This window comes from Sparus aurata, chromosome 5 (assembly GCF_900880675.1).
Source record: "Sparus aurata chromosome 5, fSpaAur1.1, whole genome shotgun sequence".
NCBI lineage: Eukaryota > Metazoa > Chordata > Actinopteri > Spariformes > Sparidae > Sparus > Sparus aurata.
In genome coordinates, this window is record NC_044191.1 from 23705361 (window position 1) to 23730480 (window position 25120).

General features: G+C 40.4%; 1 protein-coding gene across 2 annotated transcripts; it reads left to right on the forward strand.

The window, feature by feature from the left end:
• Positions 1-590: 590 nt before the first annotated feature.
• gak (cyclin G associated kinase) lies at positions 591-24666 on the forward strand. 2 transcript variants are annotated; one of them, XM_030415935.1, is made up of 30 exons: positions 591-975; positions 4389-4450; positions 5583-5642; positions 6893-7007; positions 7495-7637; positions 7815-7940; positions 8728-8817; positions 9288-9423; positions 9931-10043; positions 12126-12204; positions 13760-13877; positions 14782-14790; positions 17045-17094; positions 17202-17350; positions 17678-17800; positions 17973-18106; positions 18216-18410; positions 18499-18616; positions 18719-18798; positions 18936-19129; positions 19274-19435; positions 19658-19824; positions 19953-20214; positions 20317-20511; positions 20636-20773; positions 20910-20996; positions 21128-21370; positions 21483-21631; positions 21777-21953; positions 22097-24666. In XM_030415935.1, the coding sequence occupies exons 1-30, from the start codon at positions 834-836 to the stop codon at positions 22196-22198; spliced, it is 3918 nt and encodes a 1305-aa protein (XP_030271795.1). In that variant the 5' UTR covers positions 591-833; the 3' UTR covers positions 22199-24666. The 2 variants fall into 2 exon arrangements, with proteins under 2 accessions (XP_030271795.1, XP_030271796.1); XM_030415936.1 differs by lacking the exon at positions 14782-14790.
• The last annotated feature ends 454 nt before the right edge of the window (positions 24667-25120 follow it).

Here is a 25120-nt window from a genome sequence, read left to right on the forward strand (position 1 = left end):
GTGTCACCATACATATATAGGACAATAAATAGGACAATACTAAAACATATATACACATATCTGGGCACTACAAAATAAGGGGAGAGCACAGTACCACAAATAAAACTTACATATTCAACATATTCATGGCTAGCAACATTCAACAGTACTTAGATTGATCATAGTCCAAGTCATGGACATCATATCATCATCATATCAATTAACAGTGACAGTCAGCAGCAATGTTCATTAAAACACTTCACAACACTTCAGCAGGTACAAAAGACTTCCTGAATCTTCCAGAAGAGCAGTTCACTAAAAACACTGTACTGTACTTTAGATGTGGCTATATAATTAATTGACTCAACTTCCATCATCACAATTACAAGAATATGCCAAAGAAATGTCCTAATCCATCTTAAATTTGGCTTCTCGGAAATATTTGTTATTGTGAGTACAAAATCAACATTTTCAGACTTTTTTTTGTTCAGGTAAGCCACATATTAATTTCCTGTTGGTTGGGACACGTTGCGACATCCCTGGGTTTGTACATTTCTATACAAGCGTCCCTTTTGTTTCGTAAGATTTATTTTTTTTACGTCACATGACTGAATCGTGTCCTGACGTCACCACCCCTCACGGAAGTCGGCGCTAGAGATGGTGGCGGCCTCGTCAGCCCAGCAACAGGAAGAGAATGTTTGCTTCCAGAGAAAGGATAATAACACCTGTTTGTAAGCGTTTATAACAGACTTCACCGGCGGAAAGTTTCTTCTGTTGAGCCTGCGGGGACTTAGAGAGAGCATACCTTCACCTGGAGCCGGCCTCTGTGAGTCTGAAGCAGGGCGCTGGAGAAAATGTCCCTGTTCCAGTCGGCACTGGATTTCCTAGCCGGGCCCGGCTCGTCCGGGGCGGCCAGCCGGGACCAGAATGATTTCGTCGGACAGGTCGTTGAGCTCGGTGACATGAAACTGAGGATCAAAAGGGTCATCGCGGAAGGTGAGATGGTGCACCGCCACGACAAATGTTGACACCGTCTTTCGCGGCTACGCATGCTAGCTTAGCATGAGCTGAGCTGGCTAACAGGCTAGCTGAGTGACATAGCTCACTTGTACTGATAGTGAATGACAATAGCGGTTGCACCTGCATAGCTATGAGTCACCAAGTAAACAGCAGTTGATAATTTGGTTTCGAGTGTCTCTAACAAGCATCAAGTACATTTCTAGATTGTGGTATGTCTGTGTGAAACATAGACAACTTTGCCTTTCAGCTTGCCAACAAGTCACAGCGATATACATGAATGTACTCAGCTGCATTTTTCTTGTCCATCTCCTAACACATAGTTAGCTAGCTACATGCCTTCAAACCTTATCATCTGCCTTGGCAGCAAGACGTGTTTTACTCAAGAAGGAGATCGTCAAAGAAGGATGAGGAAGGCATGGCGTGATGGCAAATGTTACCCAGCCTTTTATCTAACAGGGAAAGTAAAGCAGTCCTCTATGATATTAATTATACAAACAGCCAAACGAAAGCATCTGCTGAGCTTTGTTGGACCCTCTCTTGTGACAGATGGTTGAGTGCCAGCTCTTGTTATGTTTCAAACTATGGCTGTAAAAGAAGAACAGATTGACAAGAACAGGTCAGTTGCATTGATGAACCTGGTTTTTAAATAGCTAAATTAGTCCTTGGAAGGTCAGCATCAGGAAAGTTATGTTTTCATTCACATGGTTCCTTAAAAGTTTGACAGGTTTTACAATTTCTTGCCATCCCATACAGAACAGGATTTCCATTATCCCAATTGTTTATGTAATGTCTTCTTTAGCAAGCTGGAGATATATTATGGTATATGTTTTACCTAAGACCTAAGATCATATTTACCAAACTTTGGCAGGGTCCCTCCTGCAAAATTCTATGGCAACAGTATTTCAGTGACTTAAGTTTATGATAATGTGTTTGAGTTCTAATCTAAAATTAGCAGCCTGTGTTTGTTTGCATGCAACAAAACAACTGTGTCTGGTTACAAGACAAGTGTGAACCCAAAGCTCAGGTTTCTTCGCTGTGGCTTTGACCAGGGATTCTTGTCTTTCTTCACAGAGCGAAAAGACATTTCTTTCTACGCCGCCATACAGGGAAAGTTGCTTGTGAAGTGGCTTTCAGAGCAGACAGACAGTAGACTCTAACCCTAACCCTAAATTTGGACCTTTATTTGACTTCAGTCTCAAATCAATTGAACAACAGGTGGTTAAATCTGCAGTTTAATTAAGAAATTAATTAGGTCTTTAAAATGCCAGAAAATGGTCTGAAATACTCATCACATCACATAGTTCACACTGATTCTATTAAACAGAAAACATTAACATTAACAAAAAATATTATTTAACTTTTTGCAATCCAGTTTAGTATTAACTTATTGTTAGAGCACTAAGTCAGCTCAAATCAGCAGTATATTCACAGTCCTGTGACAGTGCATCCTCAGCCATGATGGCTTGTTAAAGAGAAGTTAAACCTAAGACTCAAACCAAAGCAGATGGTTAAGGTCACGATCATTTTACACTATGCCTTTGCTCTTTTCAAACATCCTGCTGTTTGAAAAAGTGTCTTTGTTGTGTTTCCTCAACAAGATCTTTCATGAGACTCAGAGAATACAATGGATGCCTGTAACCAGATGGTTCTATTTTGTTAGGGCCATGACTAGTTTGTCTGTCTGCTATATCAGCCACTTAGGCAGATAGGCAACAATTATTCAAGCTTTTTCTTTCACTTCAAAGAATCTATTTGGATACAAGGAAACCTGGCCTTTCCTTTCTTTTAGCTTCGATGCTCTCGTCTGAGCAGGTGAAACAGTAGACAAGGAACGCCGTTTTATTCAGAGCAAGGGTGGAAGATCTCTGCTTTATTCCATATCTACTCCTGTAATTATATAGAACATGCACAAAGATTTTACCCAAGCATGTTTATGTAAGGTTGGGTGTAATGGAGGAGAATCTTTAGCCCGATTTTTAAAAATATTTTTCCTGGAATGGATTGGATCGGAGCAAAGGAAATGGAGCCTTTCGAGTCACAGTCCTTCCCTTTGCCAACACAAGACAGAGGAAGACATGTGATCCCCCACAGGGAAGGGTGTGCAGTCTTTAAAGCAAAGTCAGTGCCGTGATAAAAGTTGCTTTAAAGGATGGACTTGTCTGATAGCTGGCTACACTCTGTGCTCAGTGTTTGTATAGAGGGAAAGTATGTATTGAGTGAAAGGAATGGGCTCAAATTGCAAAATAAGTTGCGTTGTTATTTCATGCTAAAAGCTCGTGTGACCACAGGTTGCTGTTTTGAATCCTTAATAAGTTTAAAAAATCAGGAATGGCAAAGTAAAAGCCCCTGAACACGCCTGGGCAGTCTGCCTTTTGTAAATAAAGCTTCAAAGATCAGAATCTTGAGTGCCCTCATTCAGGTTTTCACAGAGCAAAGTTAGGCTGGTAGTTGATTTACTCATCACTATGGTAACCTCCCGAGGGCCTAGTTTGGACTGTGACTTGTTGAATACATTTTTTGTGAGCACAGACACACACAGTTGGTAAAAATCTTACAAAACCAACAGTTTGTGTCCACTTGCCACATTGGTGTTTAAATCTCATAAATGAATTGGTTTGTGTAGCGTTGAAACTGTTAGTGAAATAGACTGCGACCAGTGGCCCGTTTTAAGCTCTGGTTTCAGCAGCACAGCTTTGTAAAGTTGTAATTAAAGTAGTGTGGTGCTGTCTATACAGTACGTACTGTACATCCAGATGGGAACAGTCTGTCCCAGCTTTTTCAGGGAAAGACTGGAGAACGTCTTAACAGGCAACACTGATTCGTCCTCCTCCCTAATAGCTGTCTTATTATTACTGCAGCATTGCCCACATTATCACCAGTTCAGGTTTTAGTCACACCTTCAGTGAAAAGATGTATATTCAGTGGGGGATTAGCGGTGGTCCAAAGATTAGAAAAGGGAGCTTGTGACAAAAAGTTTGCTTGTGTTGTGTTGTTCAAGGCACTTAAGCCCCAACTTCTCTGATGTGGCTGCTTAGTGGCCAGCATATAACACTGTGGTTATAATTCAAAACTTTGCGGTTTAAGTGTTTATGTATATGTATGAGGCGGGCCGTTGCTGGAGGTTTTAATGCTCCCTATATGCACAATAAAGTCAGTATGGCTGTGTGCATGGTGTGCTGCTGGTATTTCCAGCATCCACCTGTGTAACAACGCCTTCTAATCCAAAGAGCTCAGACATAGAAATATGATATTAATTGATTAATTCATTAATTAAAACACATCACACTCAATTAACATCCGAGACTGATTATTATGTATCTTATTAAAAGCTTAAGAGTGCAATAAACTTGTCATTTTCAATAAGGTTGGTTTCTCTCTTTTTTTCTCAGGTGGATTTGCCTTTGTGTATGAAGCCCAGGACATGAGCAGTGGTAAAGACTATGCCCTCAAGGTAAGATGAAGGTGTTCCCACTGAGAAAATTAAACCTGTTCCTGCTTGTCACATGTTGAACAACACTTACTGTACATGTTGTACCACTTACTATTGAATATTCATTCAGTCACTCACTCATGTGTTAGTAGACGTGGCAATGTCTCTAAATTATACACCTAATAAGGAGCATTAGCTTTGTATGTATTGACTCGGTATTCTACATACTGTACTGAAAATGTTACATGTTATTGGTAAATACACATCAGAAGGTGGTATGCCATATGTACTGTGCTACTAAGTATGACTGGTTATCCAAGTGAATGCTAACACATTCGTTTCATTTATTTAATGTATTTATTTATCAATAAGGGACGACACACATTTCATTTTACACACCAATGCTAATGTGCCAGAGTTAGCTAATAGGCAAATTTTCATCAATCCCTGGGCAGATTAAAATTTGGCACCTAATGTCATCACTACAGTGCTTCAGCAGAACTGCAATACCTTGCATTAAGAAGTGTATATATATAAAGTACGTGTATTAAAACATGTATGTATAAAAGTGAGACCCTTTGCCCTTATCCTTTTTGACAATATGCTAATATGCTAAGCTCCTACGGTTATACTGTACTGACATTCATTGAGCAGGTTGTTTCTCACAGGCTGACAAGACTCAAACAATTATGGCACAGTTCTGATTATGAAGGGACCATCTGCTCCATACTTTATTATTCTGTCCATGTTGTAAGCGTACTACTGAATCGGGTTACAGGGTTGTGTGCTGTATTATGTTAAACTTCAGAAAATAACTGTCTGATATACCTGATATATCTAACTGTCTGATATATCTCATATAACTCATATGAAATGATAAATTCACTAGGGAAAAGCATGCTGCTACAGAATGGCTGTATCGATGAAATGGAAATGGTTGGGGAAAAGCATTGATGTGCTACATATTTGGATCTCACTGGTCTGGAAATATCCATTTTAGGGTTTACTCTGGGTGAAGCAGGAGCAGTTTTTATGCTATTCTCTTTAAAGCAAATACTGCATAGTGTTTAATGATAGGATGCATTTGATCATTTTGATTTATGTTTAATGACAAGATGGCAGCAAACCAATGGTCATTGTGCTTTTGTTACAGAGGCTGCTGTCACATGAGGAAGAGAAGAGCAAGGAAATCATCCAGGAAGTCTGCTTCATGGTATCCTTTATCATTTCCAGACCCTCATGAAAAGCCACTCTTTTTCCTGTGTTAATAATAATCAGTGTAGAGCATTTCTGTTTTAGTACATAGCAGAGGTTAACATATGCCACAGGCAAGTTGAAATCTCACCCATGACTTTGGAAAGCACCTCCATCCTAGTACACTGTTATTCCTGGATCGTTTGTAGTGTATTGGCAGCACCACACAAGCTAATATAGATTTACAGTGTTTAAACCTATGATAGCATTGTGGTTTCACAAACACAGGATTCATTTTTGTGCTATTATGTCCTTGAAAGCTTGTCTAATTTATCTTTTCTAAAGTACTCTAGTCTGATGAGCAGGACAGAATCATTTTGAGGGGGTTTTATTCACAAGCATGTTATTCAGTGGCTGCAGGAAGGAATACGATTAAAGCACTGAAGCATCTATTCTTTTTCAGTAGCTGTTTTTTTCCACAATGTATCTTTATATGCATTTTGAAGTATCACATTTGATAAGTACGATGGAAAAACATCCCTACTTTCGTAAACAAAGGGTTCTTATGCTCGTTTGTGTTGGCTTTTCCAAAAAAGTTCTCACATACCAAACATTTAACTCTCATGACTAAGCAGCTGTTTCCAGTCAGAGAAAGGATAAAAATGCTGCTGTGTGCACTGTTGGTGTTTCCTGGATATTTCCATAAAATTCCCATTCCAAGAGGTCTCTGTTAATGTTTTATTTCAACAAGTTGCAGTTTTTATCAACGAGATAACTCTTTCAGGGGAGTGAACTGACAAAGCTTTTGGCCAGCATCCATGTTGGGGTCATCTCGTGCACAGCTCGGCAAATGTGTCATGCTGCGTAGAACGTTGCATCATACTTTTCAATGAATCACTGTGTTCCTGGTTTCATTGCAACATTGTGTTTGACAATTAATGCCGATGAGGCAGAAAAAAAGACGTCTGAAAGTCACCGCAAATTCACCTAACCATACTCTCTCACTCCACTGCTACTACTACACTAATACAGCTCTCTGTTCAAACAGTAAAAGCAGAAATAGTGTAGCAGCAGAAGCAGCAGCAGCAGCAGTAGTAGTAGTAGTAGTAGTTTGGCTTGCTTGTCTATGCATCAACATGAATGGCAGAATTTGTCATTAGAGGATGATTGGAGAGTTCAGCTTGATATTCTGAATTAGCTGACCTGAGACCAGGCTTGACAACTAAGGAGGGTTTTTGCTGTATGTTCCTTGACCTGCTTGCTGTATAGAAAAAGCTGTCGGGTCATCCCAACGTGGTTCAGTTCTGCTCTGCAGCCTCCATCAGTAAGGAGGAGTCTGACACTGGACAGGCCGAGTTCCTGATCCTCACCGAGTTGTGTAAAGGTAAATACACACATTCCTACACACAGAGACCACGACTCTGTCTCTCAACCTTTTCATTGGTGACTGAATCAGCACTTACTCAATCGTCAGACGAACTAGCAGTAAATCTGAGTCGTCAGAACCATTTCCCAGGAACTTTAAAGCGCACATGATGAGGCAGTTTCCAGTCTGCGGCCTTTCTACTTCCTGTGCTCCTTCCTGTCTGTTCAGTCTCACTGTTCAGTTACAACAGACTGTTTTCTTTCGTAAGCCACTCTTTACTTACCCCCCGAAAATGATTTATTAGCACCACTCAAACACTTTGATTTTATTTTTACATCCACTATTCTATGGCATGATGCAAAACCTTCATATTTCTCATAGTTTTATTTCATCTTACAATTTACAATCAACAGGAAACAAAGGCATGTGGGTACTGGCAAGTGCTGCTTACGCTTTGAATGACAAGATTTCATTCATTCATCTGTTTGTATCTCTTGTGCCACAGGTCAGCTGGTGGACTTTATAAAGCGGGTAGAGCAGAGGGCTCCTCTGTCATGTGACACTGTGCTGAAAATCCTCTACCAGACGTGCCGTGCTGTGCAGCACATGCACAAACAGAAGCCTGCAATCGTACACAGAGACCTCAAGGTTCGATGTTGCTTAGTAGCTGGACCAGTGAATGATGTATCAAAGAGCTAATTAATGATATTACCCATATTATGCATTAATTAAACAAAACTAGATGATGGGCTATTATATAACCCATTGGTAATTAAACATGTATTGATTGAGGAGCGAACCTTTTGCTTACTTGACGTGTTGCAGATTGAGAACCTCTTGATTAGTAACCAGGGCACCATCAAGCTGTGTGACTTTGGCAGCTCCACCACAGTGTCACATTACCCCGACTACAGCTGGTCAGCACAGAAGAGGTCCATGGTGGAGGATGAGGTACAAACACACACACACACACACACACGCATCAGTAAATCTGAAGAAGGTTCTGCTTATACAGTGTTTGTATTTTAGCTTATTAATATTTATAGTATTTACGGCTTTGATTTTAACAACTAATGTGTGTTTTGAGAATGTTGAAGTCAAACAAAAAGTGAGGTAATTATATAAACATTTCAAACTACTAAACATTTTATTTGAGGTGCTAATGGTTCAAATTTGTCAAAGTTTTCCTTGATGCAATTTATATTGCCTTTTTTTGAAAGCAATTTTTTCAAATGAGAGGAACAAAACACATTTCAATTCACAGTGGAATCTGTGTAAGTACTGCCATCACAATGATAAACAGGAACCAGAAACGTTTGATTAAATTAACAGATAGATATCCAGGAAGCACTGCTTAATCAGGTGTAATTATATTTATACAATAACCACACAGGCGCAGACTAACGCACGAGTCTTGCCACAGATGACCTCAGTGTGCAGGTCTCCAGAGATTCTGATTTCTGAATGTAATGACTTGCATGAGAGTTGTAGTTCAGATGTGAATCATTTGTTCCTAAAAGCTTGGTGCACGCTCTACGTGAAGACGTAACATTGTGTCTTTTTTATGAAAAATACTCAGAAGAAAGCATTTTTTTTCTCAAAGCATTTTCCTAATTTTATAAATGTAAAATAATATGACTTTGTTGAAGATCAGCCCAGATTTAACAGCAGAGCATAGCTGAATACTTAACTCTGGTTTTATCTTCTGTGTTAAGATTGCGTGTTTCTGTCTGTTTAGATCACAAGGAACACCACACCAGCGTACAGAACGCCGGAGATGATCGATCTCTACTCCAACTTCCCCATCAATGAGAAACAGGACATCTGGGTCAGAGCTTTTTTTCATTTCTTCCAATGTTGCAGCTAATTAGAACTGGTCATGGTTTCAACTTGACTGTTGCAACAGCCAGACTAACCATTATGATACCTGTAGGGGAGAGATTCAGCATGACGATCAGTATTCTTAGGAATCTATGAGGATTTAACTGTGTTGTCAACTGGCAAATAACTTTGCTTATAGTCAGCAGAATGACTATGTTTTCAGGCTCTAGATAATTAGTATTTCTTTTATCAGAGGCAAAATAATAACAGTGACTTCTCACACAAGGCATAGAAACACAAAACGTTTTGTAAGGGTTGTTATTTACAGTCATTAACAAACATTAGCTTGTCCTTATTCCTTCAGTTACTTGGACCAAACAATGTTTTATGTCAATATCTTTTGTTGGGACTATTTCATAAATCGGCTTCTACGTTGCTTGACCATTTATTGTAGTTTTATTTCCTCTCTACATGCAGGCCATCGGGTGCATCCTCTACCTGTTGTGTTTTAAGCAGCACCCATTTGAGGATGGGGCCAAGCTGCAGATTGTCAACGGCAAATACTCCATCCCTCAGAACGATGTCAAGTACACTGTGTATCACGACCTAATACGTGAGTGCTTTCATTCTGCGTCTGCTAGTTTCTGTCGGTTCATCCATTCATCAATCCCACTGGTTTAAGCTGCTCTTGTGCCTGAAAGTCACAGCTGGTCAAATTCACTGTCATCCTCACCAGAGAGTAATAAGTTTAGGATTGCACCTCTTAATATAACATTTATAAAGACACAGTAGCCTGAAATGCCATGGCAAAGTAAAGAATTGACGTTGCTGCCTGTCCCTTATAGTGCTGTTAAAGCTTAACTAATTATGTTAAATAGCTCCACCTGGTGGACAATTTAAATCTATCCTTTTCCTGCAAACAGTGGTCCTAAAATGTGATAACTAACCTCAAAAGACTACATGAATTTAAATAGTGTGAATGTGATTAATGACAAATTGTTAATAATTAATCAACACATCCTTGATTTCCGTAATTTCTTTGATAAGTCTCCACGTTTATTGATCCTCCTCATCTTTACGTATCTCCTCAGGTTTGTAACTTCCCCTCTCTGCATTCTAGGTTCCATGTTGAAGGTGAACCCAGAGGAGCGTCTGTCCATTACAGAGTTGGTCAACCAACTCCAGGAGATAGCAGCAGCACGCAACGTCAACCCCAAGTCTCCTATTACAGAGGTACGCATGATTGTGTTCAGTGCTGTTGTAAAAAAACACCACAGCACCAGATTTAAGAAGTGATACCACACTAAAACTATGCTATCTATAGCACATAGGCTTATTCAATGCTGCGCGGCTTCATTCCCGTTGTTACTGCTATTTATCAGACCTGGTCTTGAAGTTAAAAGCCATTAGGTTATTGATTTATGTTAAATGAAAATATTGTAGATTTCAAGGTATTATTGCCACTGAAATGGAGCTAAGTCATGTCCATAGCTTTGTATTAAAGGGTGTGTGGTTTATGAGTTGGTCCTGTCTCTGACTGTTAAAAGAGGCTTCTCCTTCAGGTATCAGTTTTGTAAGGGAGACAATTTTCATGAAGTGCATTTGGGAGTAAACAAGTTGATTAGCTGGGACACAGGGGCACATCCTCAGAGGCTATTGAAAGACCGACCACACGGCTTCTTCCGGTGTGTGTGTGTGTGTGTGTGTGTGTCTCTTCGTGTCTTCAATTGCTGATGTGCTTACACTTGTTCAGCCACACACACAGGCAACACACGCACACGCACAGGGGCAGGCACAAAGGAGTCTGTATTCTCTCTCCCAAGCTCCTCTCCTCCCCAGCTGGCATGGTCCTAATGGGTCCAAAGAGAGACATAGAGGTGGAAAATGGGTCAAGCTGAATTAAAAATAAGCATGAAGCCAAGCCAACACCTCAGTAGTACAGCAGTATTTTGGGATGGCACTTAGTTGTTTCATCTACCACCTACAGTGGCTAATTCGGCACAATCAGATTTAAGACTTTAGTTGCAGTTTTGGGACAGAAAAGCATTTTACCCTGCATGGTGGCCGGCCATTACCAACTAAGCAGCGGCAGCTTCTTCTGATTCCTTCAACAAATCCACAAATCCTGGTACTTATCACCAAATCCTCAGCCACAGTTGTGATTCATAAGATGTAAAGCTGATTTCAAGGTCAAAAGTCTTCAGGTTTACAGTTATTATTCTTTCTTCCCACAACTGTCTGATGTGTCACCTGGCTGGTGTAAAGTTGGGCCAGTGTATTTATCCTGAACTATATATCTAGCTCAGTTAATGTTGGAAAACGTTTATAATATTTTTTTGGTCTTTTTGGACATCACACACTGGTTACCACTGCAGAGACAACCCTAGCCCTATGCAAAGTGCTGCTTACACATCTTCCATTTTATTCCAGGATTATGTGATGGCTTAAAACAATTAAGGAAATTGAAGAGTTCTTCTGTATCGCAACCAATTTCTTAGCAAAGTGATTCCTGATAAGGCTGGTTAATGTGTGCAGAGCGAAGGCAGATCTGGCGATCGCTGATCTGATTAAGGTTAAGAAGGGGTTTCTCTGCTGAACATAAGGAGTGTATAATCCTACTTCTACTTCTCCTCCTCCTCGCTCTGCTGCTCCGCGGCACAGACATATGGAGAGGCAGACTGTGAGATGGAGCAGAGAGGAGGGAGAGGAGAGTACTTGTGAAGGATAGGAGCAGAGATGGAAGTGAAACACTGAGAGGGAAATACAGCAGACATCACCAGAGGGGAAGCAAGAGGCGGAGGCTGTCTGGCTGCCTTAACGCAGACCCAGACGTCCAGATTTCATCTGAAAGTTATTCTATCCAGCACGTCCAATGCAGAATATTTTTTTTTTTTATCTCCTTTCCGGAATTCTTTTGAACTTGTAATTTTATATTTAGGGATGGAGCAAAAAACCTGTCACCTAACACTGAAGATTTGATGCTCTTTTTCTGTTCCTCTGTTTGTGGTCCTTATTCTTTTTATTCTATGTAATTTGGTGATTTTTTAAATCCAATTATCCTATTTTTTTAGATTACATTTTTTTGCATTTCATGGGAATATCTTTTGTTTTTCTGAGGATTTTCCCCTCTCTCTGTCTCTTAACCTCTTTTTGGTTGCTGCCCTTGTTTGACATCTTAGGCAAAATCTTAGGTCTTGGCTGCAAGTTTTTTTATTTTTTTTGTTGGCTTGTTTTTTATTTTGTCGACCTCGTGTTACAATGTTGAGTACGTACTATTGTTGGCGTCCAGTGTTTGATGGCTATGAATGTCTGCAGCTGTTGGAGCAGAACGGAGGTTTTGGCAACAATGGAGCCCAGCCGCCCATGCAGATCCACAACGTCCACAATAATGCAGGTACAACTTTGCCTGAATGACAATATTGTGTTGGTGCTCTGTGTGTTTGTGTTTGCTCTGTGTGTTTGGGACAGTGTTCCAAACACACAGATCAGGGTTGTTAGAAAGGTTGCAGTTGTCTTTGTTTCAAGTGTTGTAGAGGGTGAAACTGAATCTTCTTTAAAAACAGAGCAGTAGTGTTGTGTCATTATATCGGTGGCTGTTTCCAAAAGTACGATTTAATAAGTCACTTATGATTCATCAATCTCTTGATGAATGACAACCAATAAACCAACCCAATAACCCCACATGGACCGTTAGCATATCCATAGATATGTTATACTGTACTCAAATACAGGTCATGTAGTTACTTAGAAATAGCCATTGAACTGTCTTTTTTTGTACCTTTTGAGTTGCAGCTGGGCAGGGCTTTTTTTATTTCTATAACCTCTACAGTAATTCCTAATCAGCCGGGAACATATGTGTACACACACACACACACACACACACACACTCCAGACCCCACCCATATCCCACCCACACTGCATTCACTATGTCAGTTGTTTTTAGAAGTGACCGTGACAACCTTTGCATGGTGATTGATAGAATTGTGAGGACTACAAATGGAAATGTCCCCACATGATATTTTTTACACGCAGTCTCATTTTAAAACATTTTGAAATTGATTTAGAGCAGCATGATGTTTCACCATGCTTTCACTTATTGCTTCGAAGCTTACACACAATATTAAAGTCACTCTCTAACCTTCACTGATCTTGATCATAAAGCTGATGTAGCTTGTGTAACCTACTTGAGATTTTAATGTGTATGGCCATCGTGGCTGGTATATGAAGTTCACAAGTTTGAATTTTAGTTAGAGCTGCACGATGAGACGATTAATTGTCTTGCAGATTGAAAGAAAATTCATTTCCAACAGTTTTGGAAATTGATTGTAATTTTCCCAAAAGAAATGTCAGACATATTCTGGTTCCAGTTTGTCAAATATGAGGATTTGATGCATTTCTTTGTCATTTATGATAGTAAATGAAGGTTACCAAAAGTAAATAATAGTAATCGTAATAATAGTCAATTTTTGACTGTTGATTGGACAAAAAGAAGCAATTTGAAGAGGGCACCAATGACTTAATCTATTAATTGTAAAATAGAAAAAAAAAAAAAATGAAACCTGCTAAAATCACACACACACACACACACACACACACAGGCTGTGTACTGTCCATTTAAGAGGATTTCTGCACGGCCACTCCACCATCTGTCGAAAGGCAGAGTATCTTTGCTCTTTTCCTCGAGGAGTGGCTCCAGTCCTCCTGTTCATTCATATTATCACACCTGGGATATAAATGATGAGTCAATCTGAGTCATCTGTTCGGTTTATTTATTTATGCATAATCATCATACTTTATTCCAGCTTTGTAAACAGAACCTTTTGTAGAGAGTGTGGTGCAAAGATACTTGGTTATCATTGTGAGATAAACCTTGACTAATACCAGTGTAAGCGTTTAAGCCATGAAAATGTATGCAAATATTTTTATATGTATTCATATCATCCCTGTAGGAGTGTATGATCCTGATCAGGCAGGCAGTGGCCTCTTTGATATCTTGAGGGGTGGAACAGAGCGCTTCCTGACCAACATAAAGGACACTTCCTCTAAGGTCATCCAGTCAGTAGCCAGGTAAGGTGCTATTAAGGTGTTATTTATTCATATCACATTTCCAGTCATATACTTTTCGTTTATCTTAATTGTCCTGGCACATCAGTCAGCTTTGATTTTGCTGTTTTCATTTTACATGGCAGTTTCGGCATGTGTGGCTGAAGATTTCACGATTCCTATTATGTTTGTTAATCGACGATGTGGACTGATACTTCAGTTACATCTTGCACATTTTGCACTGGCTACTTTAACTTCACCTATGCCTACTTATTTCAACGAGACAATTCCGTCACCATGTTTGCTTTAGTAATCACTTATTATAATTTGGATGATGGGGTTTACTGCACTGAAAGTATGCATTCATGGTCCTGCAAAGGATATACTGTTTACTGCTTATTGTCAGTCATCATATTTTATCACAGATGCAGCAACCTGAAGTGAAAGTTGAGCATTTTACATCTTCAAATTGTCAATGTAACCATTCATACTCGTACCTACCCTGCCCCCCGTTTTACCTTTTTAAAAGGAACATTTTGCTGCTTGACTCTCTGAAATTCGTCTTTACATTGATGGCAGACTTTGCAGTTGTAAAGACCTTGTATCAAGTTGTCTTTCTCTGCAGCTCTTTCACTGACCTAAGAACAAGTCAGTGAATGTTAACAATCAGTGACACTGCAGAAATCATTCACAATGATTGCTGATTCAATAGACAGATGGCTTCTGCGACTGATGTGTGTAAAAGGCTTGAAAAACAGCAAAGTGTTCCTTCAATAGCCACTCTAGCCATATCCGTTCAAGTTTAATGTTTCATTTGGTCACTATATCATCGGTTTCTTCCATTTTGTTTGGTCCTTTTGTTTATTTTTTTGTTGTTTCTTTTCTCTGTCCCAATCCCTCATGGTCCCACTATGTGTCCATCACCTAGCAACCCAAGGTAAATATGGGTCGGTGAAGTGCGTCAACTCATGCGTTGCTGTCTGTGTGCTCCTGTAGTTTGTGTTTGATTTAGAACAGAAAAACCCTACTAAAGCCGTTTGCTGTGCTGTGTCTGTCATCACAGCTTGCTGATCCTAACATCACACATTCAATAATTCAATTGAATGAAAGCAAGGTTTGACCTGATTGAATGAATGAGTATAATTTTATGTTATGTTATGCCAATCTTTTACTTTTAGCTAACTTTTTAAAGTATATGTCCATTACTTTTAGCTAACTATTTGAACAGTTTATTCATTACTTTCAGCTATCTATTTCAACAATGTATACCTCACTTTTACCAAACTATTTTAACTTCCCTACTTACTTGCTATTAGGGCTGGGCGATATGGCCTTTTACTAATATCCCGATATTTTTAGGCCATGTCACGATACACGATATATATCTCGATATTTTCCCTTAGCCTTGAATTAACACTTTGATGCATACAATCATGCCAGTTTGATGATTCTACGCGTCTACATTAAAACATTGTTCATACTGCATTAAAATATGCTGATTTTAAACATTCATGCCAAAAGGGTAAAATCACAACTAAACAAATTTATCAAAACTGTATTTATTAAACAGTCATTAAGCAGTGGCAAAAACATGTCATTTCAAAACAAATAAAGTGCCTTTTATGCATGATGTAACTAATATGACGTATCAGAATAACGCTATCAGAATTAAAGTGCACATTTTGTGCATAATGCCAGTACAATATTTAAACAAATACATAAAATAAAGTGCCTTTTTGTGCTTGATGTCACTCATAGCATTTCAAACAACAAGTTTTGCGGCATACTTTACATATTAAGTTTATCTGTTCAACGTCCTCCCTCTTGTACCCAAACCATCGCCAGATGATGGATCCTGCGTTGTTTTTCTTGGGAATTAATTCTCCCTCCATTTTTCATAGCACCTGCTGCTGCCGCTACCTGAGATCTCTGCTACTACATGCTGCCGGGCGTATGACATTGCACGCACGACAGAATGTGATGTACATAACTAGGTGCGCTTGTTTTATCTCTCTGTGCGGGGAGATGAGAAAGAGTGTAGTTCAATGCCCGCAACTAAAAGCGACTGCGTGACAATTGAATGTATACTTGAATATTCACGATATAGTCATTTTCTACATCCCACAGAGAACAAACTGCGATAAATCGAGTATATTCGATATATCTCCCAGCCCTACTTGCTATCTTCTCATATTTTCATCCACTTGCAACAAATTGTTTTGGGTGTTTAATCCGATCAATATGTGGATTTTTGTATTACTTGATTCAAATTAGTATTTTGTTTATACCCCCCACCAAATTCAGAAGTACCATCAGGGATACAGGTACCCTGTATTGAGAATCACTGACCTATATGAATGACTGAATGAATGAATGAGCGATTTAATTAATGGTAGTTTAAACTTTTTTTAATTTGGCTCCACAGCTTACTAAAATCACCATTTCAGCTATATCTGTATCCTAACCAGAAACACCTGTGTGTCCTGACACCATATAGATTAAAACTGTCAGTTTGTGTCACCAGCATACATAGTTTTGTTTTATTTATTTACATAGTTATTTATTTTTTGCTTGATATATAGTCTGTTTGTGTGTACAATATGTTAATATTCAGTGGGAATCATGTTGAATTGTTCTTGCTGTTGTCATTGTTCAAATATGGTTTATTTAGCTGTAACATCCGATGTAGCCTACTTTCTACATCAGTTAACTGCCAACACTATTTAACCCCAAAGGAGCTATATACAGTAAGTATCTTACTGAGTGTATTCTCATGCAACAACAAGGATCTGGCAGATGCATGTGCTACATTGAAAACTCACAGGAAAGATCAACTGTGGGTTTATTAAGTCTGATTTGTTGGGCAGGCTTCATCAGAGCAGTTTAAAATTCTGTATTGTATGGTAGCTCCAGCAGAAATGCCCATTTAGGCATCAATTAGGAACCTCTTCATCCTGTAGCTTGTCATTTCAAAACCAGTTTCCTCTCAGTGTATTGTAATGCAAAGCCTTCTTGTTTCTAAACCAGTTTGTGTTACAGACCTGTTTGTCAGTGGCTGTATTTGTGCAGTCTTCAAGACCTTAGTCAAACTTTTTTTTTTTTTGTCTTGTCTTGTGGTGATTTTGTTTTTTGCTCCCTACTATGTTGTACACCAACTCCTTTTATAAGTGTACTTGTGATGTCTGTTACAGCTATGCCAAAGGGGACCTGGATATTTCATACATCACCTCCAGAATAGCAGGTAGGCATTGTAACCTCAATGAAACTTGTTGTTGTTACTGCATAACCCCTTAACCTATAGTGTATTAACTACATTTCTCATGTTTGTATTTGTGTGTTTTTGTGTAGTCATGTCCTTCCCAGCAGAGGGGGTGGAGTCCGCGATAAAGAACAACATCGAGGACGTCCGTCTGTTCCTGGATTCACGTCATGCTGGCCACTATGCTGTGTACAACCTCTCCAAAAGATCGTATAGGCCTTCACGATTTCACAACAGGGTATGGAGTTTGTGTGTGTGTGTGTGTGTGTGTGTGTGTGTGTGTGTAGGTGTGTAGGTGTGTGTGTGTGTGTGTGTGTGTGTGTGCGTGTGTGTGTGTGTGTACCTTTTTGGTGGGTGGATGTGTGTCAAAGCTGATATTACCAAACTCCCCTGTCCCAGTGTGGGTCATTCCTGTGATTGGAAAGCTTGTTTTGGTCATAGTTTGTCGTGTTTTTCTCTATTTGTCACGGTAATACAGTTTGATTATTGCCACAGTATTTGCTGTTGTTAAAGTTGCAAGGTTCTTGTCTTCAGTTGTGTCCCTTTTTTTTATATGTGTGTGCAGGTATCAGAATGTAACTGGCAAGTGCGTCGTGCCCCCAACCTGCGCAGTCTCTACAGTGTGTGCAAGAACATGCATCTATGGCTGAAACAAGACCAGAGGAACATCTGTATAGTACACTGTCTGGTGAGTAACCTCCTATGAGAGTGATGACTAAGATGACTGATGACTTGGTTCATGCTCATTTGGTTTGAGGGGTTGAAAGGAAGTCATGGTCCTGACATAAGTAGATAATAAGGAACAAAGATTAGGTGCCCTTAACATCTTTAAATGTCACCTTCATTTTTTCTCTCGGTAGGACGGAAGGGCAGCATCAGCAGTGGCAGTTTGCTCCTTCCTGTGTTTCTGTCGACTTTTCACTACAGCTGAGGCTGCTGTCTACATGTTCTCAATGAAACGCTGCCCACCTGGCATTGCACCCTCACACAAGAGGTAACACACTCATACAGATTATAAGGTTTAGAAAAAGGGTGTTGGTTATTTCATTTGACCTAGGATTTGCTGTTATGGGATCTCTAATCCTTGCTTTTGATTGTTGCAGGTATATAGAGTATATGTGTGACATGATGGCAGAAGAGCCCATCATCCCCCACAGCAAGCCCATATTAATTAGTTCCATCATCATGACACCCGTGCCGCTGTTCAACAAGCAGCGAAATGGGTGCCGGCCATTCTGCGAGGTCTATGTTGGAGACGAGAGGGTCCTCACCACATCACAGGAGTATGACAAGATGAAGTGAGTGTAAAAACCGACACACAAGAATGCCTTCTAGCTTTTCATAGATAAAAAGTTCCACTATTAATTTTCGTTTCAATCTTTCCAGGGATTTTAAGATGGAGGACGGGAGAGCGGAGATCCCTCTCAATGTGACGGTCCAAGGAGATGTACTGGTGGTGATCTATCATGCAAGATCCACACTGGGTGGACGTCTGCAGGCCAAGGTATAGGCAAACACTCAAGATCATCAGTTTTAGAATAGATACGCGGAAAATGATGATGAATATGGACAACAAGCTAATTTAAAATGATTTATATTGTTTCAGATGGCATCAATGAAGATGTTTCAGATCCAGTTCCACACAGGCTTTGTCCCCAGAAATGCGACCACTGTCAAATTTGCCAAGTATGTGCACAATTTTTAAATAAACAAGATCACTGACCCTCAAAGCATTACCCTGTGATCATCAACAACTGACCTTTTATTTTTTAGTCAACTTTTCCTCCATAACTTCGTTTCCCATCTATCTGTTCTCCTGTCAGGTATGACCTGGATGCCTGTGACATCCAGGAGAAGTACCCAGACTTGTTCCAGGTCAACCTAGACATTGAGGTGGAACCTAGGGACAGACCCAGCACTAAGACCCCCCCTTGGGAGGGCTTCCAAACCAAGGGCCTCAACCCCAAAATCCTTTTCTCCTCTCGTGATGAACAGCAGGAGATCCTCAGCAAATTTGGTAGGTGGCATTCCTTCTCAGTTCACCTGTTAATCCGACAGCTGTCTTAATTTTGTCTCTCAAGTCCATTGGAAGCATGTTTTTCTCTAGGTTTTCACATTAAAATGTGCACATGAAGTAAACATCACATTTTTATAACTACAGGTAAGCCCGAGCTGCCTCGTCAGCCAGGTTCCTCAGCATTTTATGACTCTGAGTCACCCCAGCCGGCTCAGACTCCAGAAAGCTCCAATCCACCAGAACCAGAATCTCCTGTTAGCACCGATAGTAACGCAAACAACTTCTTCCAAACACTGGATTGGGAAGGTACTGTACTTGTGTTCTCATGTTAATAATTCAGCTTTAAAATTCCTCTGTAAAATAATTGATATTTTGCTTTGTACATGCTTAGTGTTTTGGTTATGGCCATCCTTTCTAAAGAAGTTAATTGTCCACCTTAATTCTCCAAGACAAACCATAAAACATTTGCCAGCCTCTTTATTTACCACCCCCCTTACTGATCCTTAAGATTTCCGCTTCTATTTGTAGATGTGCGTGGCTCTCAGGATGCCTCAGACAGTCAAGGGATGGGATCAATGAATGACCAGGAGGACCTGAGTGATCAATCAGAAGGAGAGTCCTACTCTTATTCTGCCCCTGGTGGGGAGCCACTGTCCCGTGACCCCAGCGAACCGCTGTTTGACGCTGACTTTCAGGTGGGGAAAGTCTTGGAGAGCTAATTATGTCATGTATCATATATTTATATTTATATATTATGTATTATATGCAAAATGTTCCTTCATTCAACTAACTTCTGTCTTTTCTTGCTGTCCCCCCCCCCCAGAGTTCCCCTCCTTCAGCCCAGGAAACTCCTACTGGTGACACAGCTGACCTCTTGGGGTTGAACTCTGACCCTCAACCCCCTCCCACGTCCTCAACCTCCTCCACTGCACCTTATCAAGGGGTCGAGGGAGGAATGAAAGCTGCATCCAGCAACAGTGACCTCCTTAATGACCTGTTCGCTCCCCCTGGTGGTCAGACAGGACCAGTGCAGGAAGACTTGTTCTTCAGTGGGCCAACCAGTGCGGCTACACCAGACTCAAAACGTAAGAGTCGAGGTTTATTATGTGCTGGCTGTACTATTATTATTATTTAAAAAAGGTTTCCAGTCATACTTACGACATTTTTTCACTGCGTCTGTGTTTCAGCCACGGGCGACCTGTTTGATCCGTTTGGGATGGGGTCTGGCTCTGGTGTTGGCTCCAGTGTGGGTTCGTCTCGGCAGGCCTCTGGACCGGACCTGTTTGGAAACTTGTTGGGTTCTGATAGTTCAGCCACCAGTGGGTTCAGTTCAGCTCACAGTAACGCCACTCCTGCTTCCAATACGAGCCTCTTCGACCTCAGTAAGTACACTGGTTACCGTTACATCACTGAAGATTATGTCCCAAAAGTTCCTCTGCTGCCTCACGACGGTAACATCCTAAAGAAACATAATTGTTGGTACTTTGGATGTTTGTGTCTTAACAGATAAGCTGGTGAATGATACTCCTAAGATGACATCATCAGCCAGCCAACCAGACCTGCTGGGTGGGTGGGACAGCTGGGCAGCTGGCAACACTGCCACTATGAGCGCCACCACCAGCAAACCCAACTATACCAACACAGGTGGGTGGAGAAACGTTGTTTAGAGGTTTTTGGCTGACTGAACCTTTTGCGGAGCTATTTTAATTGAAGTTTTTTAGAAAATCTTAAACTGTGAACCCAGAAGATTTTAATTCACATATTGTTACTGTTTCTCTAGCTTCTGGTGTGTCCTCAATGTCGAAGGCCAAGTCTCAGACCTTTGATCCTTTTGCCGACCTTGGAAACCTGGGATCCAATTTACCAGGTAATGGGCGGGGGCAAATATCCAACGGCTAATGGTACCTTGAAGAAAACAAAAAAAATTACTTATAAAATAATAAGCTTGTAGATTTATCTCTAATAAGTAACTAGCATTTCTGTGTGTTTTTTTTGTAGGTTCCTCAGGGCCTTCTTTTAGCACAAAGCCGCCTCCCTCCTCTGCTAAACCTCAAGCCCAGCCCTGGCAGTCTGGAAGACCCACCTCTGCCCAGAACAAACCATGGATGTCTGGGTCCACACCCAAAGCATCTTCAGCATCTCAGCCTGCAGGCACACAGCCCAACAAACCCAACTACAACCTCAACTTTTCTAGTGTCATTGGTGGGAGAGAGGACAGAGGAGTCCGTGGTCCTGGATTTGGTAATAGCAGTTTTAAATTTCGCTAATAGAAATAAACAAATCAGAATACTGTCATCTTTCTAGTCCTCAAAATGTTTAACCATACATTTCTCCGTGCTGTGTTGCAATGCAGGCCCAAAGCCGAAGGTGAAGGAGGATGATTTTGAGGACCTGCTGGAGACTCAAGGTTTTGGCTCTAGGCCTGATAGGAAGGGACCAAGGACCATCGCTGAAATGAGGAGACAGGAGATCACGAAAGAGATCGATCCACTAAAATTACAGGTAGCAAATTAATACGTAACCTGGTCTGGATCACTGCTAGACCATAGGCATAGTAGCTTCAAAGTGCTGCTCAGTGTTTGTGCCTTTATCCATGCTTAAAGTAATAAAGTTTGTAATAGGTTTTGTTTTTATTGTCATGCTGCAGATCTTGGACTGGATTGAAGGGAAGGAGCGAAACATCCGAGCTCTGCTGTCAACTCTGAATACGGTGTTGTGGGAGGGTGAAACCCGCTGGAAGCCTGTGAGCATGGCTGACCTGGTGACACCCGATCAGGTGAAGAAGTACTACAGGAAGGCTGCGCTGATTGTCCATCCAGATAAGGTACAGTATATCATACTGAAATTGCATTTAGCCAAGGCAGAAATAGAAACTTACAAGACAATCTGACGATCTGTATCTATTTTTTTTAATTCACAAATGTGTGCCCCCTGTCTCTCTCTGTCTGGCTCCCTCGCTCTCTGCAGGCATCAGGAAAGCCTTATGAACAATACGCTAAGATGATCTTCATGGAACTGAATGATGCCTGGTCAGAGTTCGAGAACCAGGGATCCAAAGCACTCTTCTAAAACCCTGGTCTGGATCCCAGCTAGACCAGACCAGACCAGACTGGACTGGATTTGGCCTAACCAAACACGGCTTAGACTGGGCCAGATTGGACAGGACTGAGCCCACATTGGGCCTTAGGGGGCGCAGAGCCTCTGAGAGGTGTCCTCTCTACCATTCCCTTCACTCCCCTCGTCCGTCTTTACTTTCTTCTGTTTCTACAGCCGCGGAAAAAAGACAGTTTGACTCAAGTCTGGCTGTAGTGAAAAGTTTCCTTGCTGGTTCCTGAAGAGCCAGTTAGATAAATAGATTGTGCTAGTTCTTAAACTCACTGCCTACCTGTACGACTGCCTGAGTGGTGCTGCAAACAACAGGAGGGAGGAATGGGTGACAATCACATGGAGAAGAGAACACGGAAAAGAAATCAGATAATACAAAGACTTTAAAGAAGACCAAGCTGATTATCATGACAGTGGTTTCCAGATAAAACGACCCGACACTCATAAAATTGTCGTAAACTTTGGTTGTGGCTAATAAGCTTAATCAGTTTTTCAACAACAGCCAGTCGTTGAACTGACTGGTGAGACAAAAAATGAACACGGCTTTAAATAGTTCAGCATGCCAGCCAACATGGACGTTAGCAGAACATTTGAATGTTTTTAAAACGTAGTTGCCTCAACAACAAAAAAAATCACCACCATTGCTGATGAATCTCGGAACATATCAGCCACAGTGACCAATGGATAGAAAAGGAAAAAACTCTTATCCCGCCTCTATTAGAAGCAGGATTCAAACTTCCCTAGGGTTTTAAAACAAGATAGATCAGTTGATAATACCCAATAATACTTTGAAGTGCCACTGCTGCACATTTTCGGGGTCAGCACTTGGTTTGCTCTTGAGCCATTTCCTCTTCAGAAAGACAAGACTATTGCCTGCTGAACACTACTAGTGCTGCTTCTACCATCACAGTTACTGCTTCATACACACACTCCTCAGATCAGTGTTGAGACCTGCATCCTAAACTTCCAACAAAAAGGAGCCCGGTATAAAACACAGAGCGGGCGGTCTGCTGTTGTTGTTGTTTTTTTTTGAAGTGCTCTTTTAATTCCACCCACTCAGGCTGTACTGTGTAGCTTACTGCATGCTCTCCCACACCAGGACCTCTAAAGAGCCAGAGGAAAGGTGTGTTGGATTTCAAAAACCAGGGTAGTCCAAAATGGGCAGGGAGGGGGCGGGCTCTTTATTGAAGTGCTCTTTTTCTTGTAGCAGAAACAGAGAAGAGTCTACCTGCATGATGACGCTGAGAGGCATACTACATGCCTCGCCAGCGCTCACACATCTCCATCGTCAATGTCATTATTAAGCCCTCCCTTTGTCTCTGTAAGCCCCACCCTCTTCCGGCGCCCCCCAGTTCAGAGGACATTTTCTTTTACTGTCGGTGCATAGGAGGAGATCAAAAAGTGAAGGAATGAAAAGAGAATATGGTGATTTAATTTGGTTGCTCTTGGTTTTACACTTTTCATGTATTTTTGGGGTTCATTCGGAGCATTTTTCATCACTTCATTGTAAATATAGAAATATTATCACCCATCAAGTGGCTTTGTTAAGATTACAGCCTGGGCAGATTGGTTTGTTATTGAGCTTCATGCCTGACTGCGTGTGAATGTGTGTGTTTGAGTGCGCCCGTGCGTGTGTGAGTGTGTGTGTGTGTGTGTGTGTAAAAGATAATGAAATCCTTTCAGACTTCATGCTTTCTTATCTGCAGTCACAATCTTTTCTTTCTTAATTTAATTTCTTTCTGCGACCCTCTTTTTAGATGTTTGTCTTTTCAAAAAATCTTTCCGACTTTCTTTTGCTCTTTTTTTTTCACATTTTACCTCATGGACCAATCAAATCACCTGTTTTCTTATTTATTATTATGTTGTTTTTTTCTGTGGAAGGGTTATGGGTTGTAATGACATGTATTCATGCATATTAATGGCACACAACAACAAAAAAAAAATCAGATAATATATAAGTGGAATGTGCTGAGTGCAAATCGGACCGTTGTTGGTTGACCACAGTGAGCCTCTCTGTTGCCGTTTTCATTCCAAAGCATTATTATTAATACGAATGTGCTTTTACAAATATATATCCTCTCTGTTGTTAAGCGGTATGTGTTTATCATTTGTCTGTTCAGTCTGTCTTTTTCGTTGTTAATTTTTTGTTTTCCTCTGAAGGCACAGCAGAGTTTGGTGCTTCTGCTCTGCATTTTGACATTTTGTTAAAATTCCAAGACGAGGGGCCAGTAAACCTAAGTAAAGAAAAAATTAACAAATAAACTGATGCTTGAAATTCAGTTGAAACTCTCGTTGACAGTATGATCATAGTATAAAGAGGAAGGGTTAAAAAAAGACCACACATCGACAGTGTTTACTGTACCAAATTACATCATACTAATATGAATGTAGATTTCAGTGCAAAAACAAATAATTAAAAACATTTTGATCTGCTTCGTCGTCTTTATTCGAAAGCTTCACAACCAGTTACTTGTCAATGCTAGAAACTTTGCATTCGGTGTGCTTCTGTACTGAATATCAATGTTATGAATATCGTCCCAGTAAAGGAGTGATAGTTTGTTTGTGACCAGACCATTATTTAGATGATTAAGGATTTTAAAATAAAGGATTATTTCTAAGTGACACAACCAAGTCAGGTGGATGATACCGACAGTTTAATCTGAAGAGTATTAACAGTTATGAAGAAAATTACAAAAACTTTATTTTAAGTCAATGAGAGTAAGTTACTCGTGTACGATTTTTTAATGATAAGACATTTCAAAATTAAAGTAAATCAGACCTGACAGACAATTTTCTGGATTGAAAAAACATTTCACCCAAATCAGCATTTTCTGCGATTTAGTTTACTTTGTAAAAAAAATGTAATGGGTAATTCAGTAACAACTC

Coding starts and splice junctions, on each gene's coding strand:
- gak (XM_030415935.1), top strand. CDS start 834: ATGTCCCTGTTCCAGTCGGCACTGGATTTCCTAGCCGGGCCCGGCTCG. Junction 4,451..5,582: donor GTAAAGACTATGCCCTCAAG/GTAAGATGAAGG, acceptor CTTTTGTTACAG/AGGCTGCTGTCACATGAGGA. Junction 7,638..7,814: donor TCGTACACAGAGACCTCAAG/GTTCGATGTTGC, acceptor GACGTGTTGCAG/ATTGAGAACCTCTTGATTAG.